Source organism: Taudactylus pleione, unplaced genomic scaffold, assembly GCF_031769625.1.
Source record: "Taudactylus pleione unplaced genomic scaffold, aTauple2 ptg000707l, whole genome shotgun sequence".
NCBI lineage: Eukaryota > Metazoa > Chordata > Amphibia > Anura > Myobatrachidae > Taudactylus > Taudactylus pleione.
The window spans coordinates 15,965,932-15,977,686 of record NW_028285109.1 but is presented as its reverse complement, the minus strand read 5'-3'; the positions used below and the strand labels follow the sequence as shown (position 1 = coordinate 15,977,686).

Sequence of the window (11,755 nt, the reverse complement as noted above, 5' to 3'; positions counted from 1 at the left end):
TAGAAACAGAAACTTTCAGTGTTTTTCTTCTGAAAATGTAGACGGGGCATGGCAAGCCTGAATTAATATACTTATGAGAAACAAAACAAAATCATACGTGTTTCACTGGTAACACTAGATTAGATGCACCCGTGGCCGTAGAAACCTGACCAGGCCCGTATGAATGGGGTGTGGCTTATTCAGGGGAGATGTTGCAGTGCCCCCTCAGGAAAAAACTTTTTGCAGCGCAAACCGAGGAGTGTGGCACTGTGATCCCCCAGTGCAAATCTGGGGGGGTGTGATCACTCCCCCCCCCCACAGACCGAGAAGACTGCTGCTGGTGCTTTTTTGCAGCAGTGAGCAGTCTCCCGCTGCAGCCCAGCACACAGTAGAGTTGTGCACCTCTCGGTGTCATGACTGCCCTATCCGTATACACCTCATTTCATAGCCGTCATCAGTATCAGTGTGCACTTGCTCCAGCCCTATCCAAAAACAGGTGTAATCAGAGTATGTACAAATCTGCACAACCCACAGTTCTGACAACATGCCCTCAGCGCACTCTCCCTGTGTGAGAACGCCCCATTACAGCGATAACTCGCAAGATACGCCCACAAACGGCCTGGCATTAATTTCCCTATTGGTTATTATATTTGTCTGATACTTTCCATTGAAAGCAGTGACTTGCAGCTATAACCACACAAGAAGGATGCATGCCGTATAGCTGGAATGGGAAGTCTTCCACACAAGTGAAAACATTGATGTATAATAGATTTGCCCAGTTACAGCAAGCTTTACCCGACACTGGGCCTGATATAGAGGTGGGCGCTAATGTAGCCGCCATTTTATCTTTATGCTAATGCCGCAGCTGATGGGATTCCTACAGAGACGCACCCTCTGTCCCCCACCATCAGACATTGCACCAGCCCTATAGAGGCGCAGAATGGCCTTCTGAATATGGCTGTCAAAATCGGTGCCACTGTGAAAAATGCTGTGATACATACGCATCATTTCTAGCCACTCCTCTGTTATCACCCAGGAACGCCCACTGAAATTGCCTCTATCTACTTCCAAATTCATTCTGCATCCCCCTGTGGTAACTATTGGGACTCATGCGCAGTGCAACATGGACACATGAATGTGCAGACTTAAAACATCGGTAGCTTGTTTCTAACTTCGCCGCTGAATTAGGCCCACTGTCCTATATTCACAGAGCAATTGCAAGATGTAGGTCCTTATGTAGCCGTGTCCCAAGCTCTCGGAGCTTCCTCTTTTACCGCTTGGAGGCCACGGATAATCATTGCTCCAAGAAGTTTAAAGTATTTGCCCCTAGCTTATTGGTTGCTTTGGTGAAGATTAAAATCAAAGCTTGAAGCTGTCACCTCTTGGCACGCAAATATCTCATCATAGATGGTGCTTAAAGTTTTGGACATGCCCACGATTCAGGAACGGATTGCTACGTCTTCCATTAATTCCATAAATTCCTATAAAATGTATTGCCAGCCACTGGTATATGGTTCCCACTCAACTCAATAGAATTTATAGCTCTGCCTCTCCCCTTTGTTGGAGGGGTTGCGGATCGTGGTACCTTTAGTTTATTCACATTTGGTGGACCTGTTTAAAAATAGTTCTATTCCAGCATTCGATTGCGGCCTTTTGAGTGCTGCATTAAATTCTCCCATAATCGTTGACCCATGGTCCTTTCTCTTGGGTCTCCTGTTGGAGTCCTTAGATAAATATGAGGACAAATTGACATCCAAAATCCTTAATGCTGCCAGATATCTCCCACTGTTAAAATCCTGCCCCTCCCTCTTTTGACAGAAAGTGGCACTTTGCTGCTATGGAGAAAATCACAGCTTATCTCAACTTCAAGTCGACACAATTCCTTTGGGTATCGCTAGACCACTCTCCAACCACCTCTCCGCATACAGCCTGTCAGACCTTTTGTTCTGATCCCTCTCTCTGTTTCTCTTTGTTTCTAGATTTATACTTTTGGACAACCTCCCCCTTTTGTTTTTCTTCTCTCTCGTTTCTTTAAATTGTTCTATTTGCTGTTCTTCCCAATGTGCTGCTTTGCTTCTTTACTATGTACCGTTATTAACTGTTGCTGATGAAACCATAAATAAAATATTATATAAGAAAAAAAAGTTTTGGACATGCCATTGAGATTTTTTTTGTTCAGTTTATTATTTAAGCCGTATATTGATCTAAAAAAGCAATTTAATGCAATACATGGCTTTCAAAGGGTGATTAAAAAAATAAAATGCATTTGGGCTGATGTAGAGTTGGCCGCAATTGCTCCTTGAATCACAGATACAATTTCTGTTCATTAAAAAGAGTCACAATAGCATCTGTGTTTGGTTTATGCCAGGCATACGTTACATACACTTATGGCTTATTACACCCATGTCCATAACTATTTATTATATTTGCAACAAACGTATTTGGTTTTAGGCCTCCATAAAACGGCTTAAATCGCTGTAATACAGAGGAAACAGCTCCATGTACACAACAAAAATAAAGTCTTTTTCTTAAATATGCACACAAAAGTATAATATATGCATAGCAACAAAAGGAATCGCCAATCAGCAACTGCAGAGTGTCCACAGACAGCCAATCAGAAGCGCTATTAATGGGAATCGTCTTCATCATTAACCATTATTCACATGCCCCTGACCACCCTCAGACAATAATCATTTCTCAGGAGCATATATACGTCTTTGTCCCGTTCTGCAGCTAATAGCAAATTCACAAACACATTGTTACTGTACTCACCCTATGCTAGAAAACATCCATCCTGTCTATGCAGGCACAAGCAGATGTCAGTGTCATAATTACACAAATCTGTGTGGACACATATGCGTGTACCCGATTTTCTGGGCATGCACAAAGTGATTTCACACAAGTACACATACACCACATAGACTGGCATTGTGCTCATCATCAACACCATTGTGTAAAGTTCAAATAAGTTAGCATAGTCTTAAATACACATATTGCTTCATTATCTACATATAACTATCCTCTGAGTGGTTTAGCAAATGCCTAAACATTTTCGTAGACAGCAGGCTGTTCAGTGACTATAGGTCAAGATCATTGTTAACTGAACTTGTTATTTATTATACATTTTTAGAAGATAAAATGACTTGGCTTAAGTCTTAAGTACACTACACACATTCTGCAATCAAGCCCACCCAACAACTGGACATAGAACCGGCCGGGAGATTTGCCCACTTTTCCCGGTGGCCAGACGCACCACCTGATTTTCTGGAGCCTACCAGCCATCCAGGAGAGTAGGCATGTATGCAACTGGATCAGCGGGCAGTTCTGGCCACATGAATTTGCAATAGTCTGGATGTCTAGTTGCTATATTCAGCAATCAGATCACAAAGTCATGGTCGCTTCTATGAGTGTAAGAGGCTAACTCTGAGTCAGCGCATCTTTTTTACGGATGTAAACAGCAGTTTAACAAGCTGGCCTGGCGCCGGGAAGTGCTCTGAGCGGCTGCACAGACTGCAGGGTGTCTGTCTGGAGCGTCTTAAGGACGCTCCAGGTGTTACTGCATCAGTGGTACTGGCTGCACAGTGCCGTTCCAAGTTGTGGAATGCCACCCCCTGGGCGCTCCACCCTGTGCAACAGCACATGTTGCACACCCCTAGTTATGGCCAATTACAAGTCTTAGCATACGCAGAAGTGAAACTGGAACTGAAAAGTGAAACATGGCTGGATCTATCTTTGCGTGAAATGAGCATTTCCTGGCAGGAGCTGGGTGAGGACAATGTGATTACATGGAACTGTTCTGTCTTGTATGTGTGTATATATACTGTATATGTGTTTGTATGTTGTAGGTTTCATGCTATTCTGACTAGTGCGTACGGGGAAGGGAAGACTGGGTCTGATTCAGAGCCGAACGCTATTTGTGGACGGTCGTTCTGAAAAAGGGGCCGGATATTTAAATTAAGCGCTCGCTCTTTGCGGTCTGTTGATGCCTCTATGTCTGAACGAGCGAACAAAACATGCGCTCAATATTTTGAAAAAAATGTCCCCTGGCCACTCTCATCATACGTCATCTCCGCTATTTATTACATTAATCGAGTACATCGAACGGTGTATGAACTTCTCGCTATTCTTGTGGTTGCATTTTCCTACCGCAATCATGCGAGCAGTTCAGGCTAAAAGACAACCAAGTGACGTTGTCGATGACGCTTCTTTGTTAATTATGCACACCCTTAAAACGCCCGTTTTGACCGTTTGGCACGCCTGCGTTCGGATCTCCACTCCCCGTTTTCACGCACCTTTCCCTGTTACCACCCACAAACGCCTCATCCTGTCACTCAAATTAGCAGGCACTCGCTATTTTGCGAGCACACGATTTCTGACCGCACTGACTGGTTCGCGCATGCGTACTAAAACCCATACGCATGCGCAGATGTGCGAACATCGCTCGGAACGAACGAGCGGCCACTTACGAGCGGCTCTGAATCAGACCCACTGTTTCACCTAGCATGGAGTTGCAATTGCCGATCCTAATGATAACGGGGGAGGAGGCTTCCTGCTTGCTCACATTAGCATGAGGTAGTAAATCTGGCAGAGTCACTTTGCATCCAGCTCAGAATCAGCCCCTAAGATGGGATGATGTATGAAAGGGAGTTTATTGCACTATTCTATCAGATGCTGTTCTCAGACACAGAGCAGAGTATGTATTATTTAATGGAGTGCGTAACATCATGTGGCAGTTTTAGAAGATACACCCTTCATGCAGGTCAGCACCAACAGATGTGGTTGAGATCCTGCCAAGTTAGGGGCACCGCCTGTCACGTCCCTTGGAGGCATGCCTAGCACGTCCGAGGAGCTACGTCGCCCCAGGTCCTCCCCCAGGATTTCTGACTTGCAAACTGAAATCCTGCAAAAAAGCAAGTGAACCGATTGCAATGTGATAAGGCCTATGTTTGTGCCTCCAATAGGCTGACACATCTGTACTATGAATGCATCTGTAAGCTACATGTAAGGTTGTACATAGATCACAAGATTTGTGGCAGCAATTTAGCAATCAACTGTAAGTCAGGAATCCTTGTATAAGATTCATATTCAGCTCATCAATGGGAACCACCTCTAAATATATGTACAGTTTTCAATGTGGTTTAATAAACTGACACTTGATACATTGCACCAATAATATGGATCCCAGGTACAAAACCAGCATAGCGGTTTGCGATCTGCCAGTTTAAAAAGAAAAATGCGGCTTGATGTGCAGTGTTTGGTTTGAAAAATGCACAAAAAGACACGTTTTACATGTCAATTTGAGAAAAAAGCTGAATATCTGCTTGTTAGAATTACGGAGAATATTTCCATAGGTGGTGGTGTCACAAGAATTGCGCTCTTATAGCTATACAGCACTAATGGGCTGAAACACCGGCAACTAATGGCCATCGCCTCAAACTGTATTACCCTTATTGAGTGCTGTTAGCTCCCTACTTCCCTCTCTGTGAGCTATTACTGCTTGCCTCTACAGGCTATAGTGAGTCTCTCTACCTTACTTACCCCCTACCTCTTTGCAGTCTTTGGTTTTATCATTGTATTTATGGTTATCTTATGTATATATGTAATTTGAATACAATTGCATTCTTATCACTGTACAGCACTGTGGACACCTTGTCGAACACAATAAATAAAAGTTAAGAGAGGACTGATCTACAGAATTACATTTGTGTCCCTGGATCTATCCATATAAGGGATATCTGGGCAATGCTGGAGTTACATTATACATCTCGTACCTATCACTCACACCCCATTAGAAATGCACCCGAAATAGGGCCACGGCCTCATGGGGAAGAGCCAGGGGAGGCCATGAGCTGCTGGAGATAAAAGAAGAAGAGGAAGCTACAAGTGAGAATGATAATAAACAGAAAATTTACATACCCAAACAGCGCCCCCTCCCCTGCGGTGCCCTGTGCCATGGCACAGGTCACACTACCCTAGTTACGGCCCTGCTCACACGTTTCATATAGAACATTCCATACTGTAGCTCCACTAGTTCTGTTGCAGAGCAATACATAGGGGCACAGTTCATCCCCTCCTCAGGTTTACTTTCATCAGTATATTATCTTGGATGTTATCACTACACTTTTGTTTGTTGGTAAAAGAAAACAAGCTCGACGTAAGTATTGTGCAGAAAAAGAGCCGCCTTATGAAATCCAGACCGGCATCTGCACAATCCCTTCATCATTCAGTGTGGTCACAGTCACAAACCTACCAGTGTTTAAAACACCCAGAAAATAACAGTATCATTGCAAAATTAAAGTTGCTACTATGGGCCCTGATTCTGAGCCAATCGCAGCTCGTTATATGACCGCAAATAGCGAGTTTTAGCAAAGTGCTCATGTGCAGAAGTGAAGTTACGCATTTGTGCATATCTACGGCCTATTTTGAGTGGGCTGGACCTCCCTCTGCGTGAAATGGCCGTTTCTGGGCAACAATGCTGCGGTCGCACGCAAGAGATCTGGGTTGTGGGAGTGCCATGGACATGTAGCTATGCATCCATGCTATTCTGAGTTGCACGTGCATGGAAGGGAAGCCTGTTTCTGACAGATATCTTGCACCCAGCATAGGGCAGGTGCAAGTGCCGATACCTTTGATGACGGTTGCAGCTGTGGATGGAAAATCAGTGGGCGGCGTGGTTTCCTGCATGAATCCATATAGATCCCAACATTAGCCCTACGGTTGCCCGCATTAGTATAGGGAAGTAAATCTGGCGCAAATGTTCACTTTGTGTTCGACTCAGAATCAGGCCCTATGCATTTAAATGTGATGTGCTTTACATTTCTAATCATGGAAATTGTGTAAAAGAAATCTGTTGGTTAAATGTTTATTATTTGCTTTTGGGACCTATGAAAAGCAGAAAATAGCTATTAAAGTTACAATCTATATTTCTCATATGAGCTCTTGTGTTCTTTGTGAATTTGCCACAACTGGAATGTTCTAAGCACTCGAAAAGCAGCATTCATAATATATGATCATCTATCAATTCATGTTAAAACCAAAGAATTTGTATTATAAACAGGAGCTGCCATGTGAGTGCGACGTATACACAACAGCAGCCCAGCCCATAAAAATGTTTAAATGCTAGCTAACGCTGCAGTAGAACTAAACGAAAGCCATGGTTTATGAAGTTACAAGTGCACCACCCGTGCCTAACATGTAAAATATTACCTATATGTTTCAAAACGAATCTGTTATGTGAAAATAAAATAAAGATGACAATGCTGAAAACAGGATGACTTAACATTCAAAGAAATATCCATTCACAACATAATCAATATATTGCTGTTGTTGGTTTCCCCAGCCTCCTGGTTACTCAGTAATCTGCAATGGTTTAATGTATTAGTTTGAGCCATTGCACTCAACTCTGATAGTTTATCAACCTGTCCTGTACAGTTATGAAATACTTGTTAATAGTCACCCTATAAAACAACACAAACCTCTGACATGTATAGACTTATTACACTTTCTGAGTGCCATAGTTGTCATGTGTCAACTTGTTTTGCACATACTAAACAGTACATACACAGTTCTAGCTAGAAGTGTATGGGCATTGGTAAATGCCTTTTGAGGAAACTTTCTTGGCCCAATTTTTCAACCACTTAATTTTATATGTTTAGATAAGGTGTTAATGAGTATACATTTAGGCATAATTTCCTTTTACCATTAAGGATAGCCATATACTTGACAGATGTGGGCATCAAATAAAAAAAGTTCTGCCCCTGATGTATATGATGCAGACCTTTAGGAAGGTCTTTGGTTTTTGTCTCTAACATATTATTAACACATTACTGCTGCACTGGCCTGGTGGTTTAGAAGATGTCTGAGATAATTCTCTGTGGACAAGTCATACCCTAGATACTGCAAAAAGAGATCGTATCATAGATGTAAATGCATGTTTCCTACTGACCCTGAAAACCTCATTTTTTATCAATGCTAGCATATAGTTCTGCTTCCAGAGCCATTTTATCAAAAGTACGAGTGTTTGTTTCAGATCGCACTCTATCTCGAATATTGAAAGAAGCTCTGGCTACAGACCGTGCATTTTCCAGCACAGACTTCTTCTCCCTGAAGATCTGTTCACTGCGCTCTAGCTTCTTTTCTATGGACATAAGCAGTTCCTGTCTCTTCATGTCCTCGCTCTTCAGTACTTTTTGACGATTTTCCCTCTGGATCTTCTCCTTTTCCAATCTGCTTTCCACAGCTTTCCTTGCTTTGTGCTGCACTACTTCATCTGCTACCTGAGCAGCGTGCTGCAGTTTCCTTTCAGCAGCCCTGGCCAGTTCAACCAAATGCTCTGCACGCTCCTTCTCTCTCTGTTCTGCTATCTGTCTTGCTTTCTGGGTTTGGAGTTCATCCCGCTCTGCCCTGTTTTTCAGTTCTTGGTTTCTTTTCCCAAGCAGCAACTCCACATTTTCCTGTGTTCTATGAAGGTTTTTCTCAAGTGTCCTTCTGCGCTCCTCATTATCAGACTCCTCTCTTTGGGCTAAGTCCTGAAGAAGTGCCTGGTGTTTAATTTTCTCCATTTTGTTCTGTAGTATTTTGTTAACCTGTAGCTGCTGAGCCTTCTCTTGTTTCTTACTCTGGGCTAAAAGCAACTTATCTTGCAGTATCTCATCATTTTGCTCCAGAGCATAATTTTTTTTCTGCTGTTTGGACTTTTGACTTTTCACCTGGTTGGTGTTTTTTTGCTTATCTTCCAGTTTGCCTCTCACCATCTTCTCTCGTTTGAGTTTTTCCACTTCTCCTTCCAACTGCTCATGGAGCAAATTCTCTGTTGATATTTTGCTACGCCTGTTCCTGACTTGAGATTCCAATATTCTTTGTCCTTGTAGTATAGCTCTTTGCCTATCCTTTTCCTCATACTCTTTTCTTATATTTGAAGTCCTTCTCTGGGTTTCCCACTGTAGGTGAGCCCAGTAACGCTGCTCATTCCTGATGTTTTCCTCTTCGTGTTTGGCAATCATAATTGCTGCAATTTTCTTATCTCTCTGAGGCAATTCTTGAATCCCTTTCTTCTTCACCTCCTTTACCATTCTCTCAACCTTCTTAGTTGTCTGTGGTGATTGACTGAGATCTCCAAGACTAAAGCTCCTACCCAAGAGAGAATTAACTGTGTCTAGGGTTCTGGACTTTGGGATGAACTGTCCGGTCCTGCCACGAGAACTGTCTCCACTGTAGGAAGATGTTATGGACTCTGAGGAGGTTCTGCCAGAGGCACCATTTCTCATCTTCTGCAGGGAGTCCAAAGACTGACTTTTATTCTTTCTTTGGACAGGAAGAGTAGAGTCTGTTATCATTGCATCACCAGTGCCCTGAGCATCTTCAGATCGGGAGCATTTTTGAGCCTTGAACACTGAGGCATGTTGCTTTTTGGAGATAGGAGGATTGCGTCTTTGGGTGATTTTGGAAGGTAGGGATTGGTAGCTATCAGCATCCTTAGAAATAGTTTTTTTACGTCTTTGAGGTTCGGAGTAAGGTAGAGTATCAGGTCTCTTAGGTTCTGCAGCAGATGATGGTTCAGCCCGAGAGGGCCCTTTTGAGCTTGATGGTGAGCCCAGGTTGCTGCTCAGCACCAAGGGTAGAATTCTCCTCTTCTCTTGCCGTATAATGCGCTCCCTTTCCTCCCTGCACATCTTTATCTTTCTCTGTCTCTCTATCTCATACACCTCACAAAGACCAGTTGCTACCCGCATGGATCGCCCTGGAGCCTCTCTAACTAGATCAGCTAGACTTCTAGATAGTAATTCTACAGGTTTCACCATACAGCGAGCACAGGCCTCCAGTGAGCGGGGACTAGTAAGCACATAACGGCTTCCTTCTGCATCTGGTGACTCAAAGTTATAAAGGTCCAGGTGCAACATTGGAGAATGCTCTCTCTGACGTACAGATGCTCCCCCTGTGGCCTCCTCCCCTCCTGGATCATCTGTGGGTTCAGCCATCATTATACCTGTCATAAAGAGAATAGTTTAGATTTTCCAAATAATCCTAAAATTAAGTATTTGTATACTTTACAAATAGACATTACATATATTCTTAAGGCTAAACTGTAATTATGCTATTATTATTATTACATAGCTCTTGCCATCACAAAATTCAGCCACATCCTTCCTTGGGAATCGGTATGTAGAGCCAGCTCTCAGGATGCCTCCTGTCAAAATAGCGACACCAGCATCCTGATGGTTGGTATCCCGACAGGGGTCAAGTAAGTATACTTATCCTTCCCCCCTTCTCCCCCTAACCCTCCCTTTTTGTAGCCTAACCCTAACCCTCCCCCCACCCCGCACCCTCTCGGTTAGTGTCTAACAGTCCCCCCTTAGTGCCTAACCCTAACCCCCCCCAGTGGTACCTAACCCTAACCCCCCCCAGTGGTGCCTAACTCTAACCCCCCCTAAAACCTAATGCTAACCCCACTATGCTATCTAAACCTAACCCTCCCTTCCCCGTGGCTAACACTAAGGGTGCCCCGGACTTACCTTGTTCGGGCTGGTGTCCTTCTGTGTTCCGGTGTCTGGATTAAGATAGGCGTCGGTATTTCGACACACTATCTTAAATCCCGTGTCAGACTTTCAGCGTTGGGATTGAGACCGTCAGCATCGCGGACGCTGGTCTCATAACTACATCCCCTTCCTTGTACTGATGTGTTTTACATCCTATTTCATCTACGCAGTCACACACATATGCACCAGAGCCAAATCAGAGAGCAGCCAATATATCATTGGTATGTGGGATAAAACTTTGGGGAAATAATACCAATTTTGGATGACTACCTTGATCTTTATTGCAGAAACTAAACTTCTTCCTTTGTCATTTAGGGGTAAATTTACTAAAGTGAGAGTTTTTAGAAATGGTGATGTTGCCCATAACAACCAATCAGATTCTAGCTATTATCTTCTAGAAAGTGCTAGTTAAATGTTAAGTAGAATCTGGTTGGGTGCTATGGGCAACATCTCCACTTCTAAAAACTCTCGCTTTAGTAAATATACACCTTAGTCTTCTCTTATATATATTTTTCTTAGTATCTCATTATATTGCCAATGAGTTGTCTCCTAACTATCTCAATGACCACCAGGGCCTCAGTCTCATTACCCTGTTAATTCAGAAGGCATTATCATTTTGAATCAAGGTATTTCTCTTATCACTAAAAATGTATTTTAGTCATCATCTCATCTAGTGATCTGCTCCAACAGCTACTTAAACACTACTTGGGCGACATTGATCTTTCCAATATTTGTGATAAAAACATACTGTATTTCCTATGTATTGTTCTTCTACATACATTTTCTTACATTGAAAAATAAAGTTCCACTAATATATTTTATTCTTCAACAGCACACATAAATGTTTATTATATCTGTCCCACAAACATTATGCAAAGTACAATGTCTAATCTCAAGAAATGTTTGAAATTGATTTTCAGTCATGCATTTTATTTTGTAATACATGTTTTATACAGTAAGGGATTTTTCAGTGACAAATGACTGTAAGCTACATGCTCTTACAAGGGGCATATTAATGCTTTAGGGGGCCGTTATGCAGCGGGACCCTGCTCCTTCAAATTCTACCTGTTGCCAGCAAGCAGGTCCTTCCTCTCCATGATATTCAGGATAATGGCACATGAGCACATGTGTACAAGGTAATATAGGCTTGGCACAGCTCTTACACGTTCTCCTTCAGTGATAACTCCTTTCTCTGGTGTGTAAGCAATTTATGAAGATTTAAATTGTGTACAAAATAACTG

At 42.8% G+C, this 11,755-nt stretch overlaps 1 protein-coding gene across 1 annotated transcript; it reads right to left on the bottom strand.

Annotated features, from left to right (window-relative positions):
* Window positions 1–6,530: 6,530 nt before the first annotated feature.
* On the bottom strand, window positions 6,531–9,959 carry CCDC177 (coiled-coil domain containing 177). Its single transcript, XM_088456565.1, has one exon. The coding sequence runs from the start codon at window positions 9,957–9,959 to the stop codon at window positions 7,935–7,937; it is 2,025 nt and encodes a 674-aa protein (XP_088312691.1). The 3' UTR covers window positions 6,531–7,934.
* Window positions 9,960–11,755: the final 1,796 nt, after the last annotated feature.

What these genes read in the sequence shown, in the direction of transcription:
- CCDC177 (XM_088456565.1), bottom strand. Translation starts at nt 9,959, where the DNA reads ATGATGGCTGAACCCACAGATGATCCAGGAGGGGAGGAGGCCACAGGG.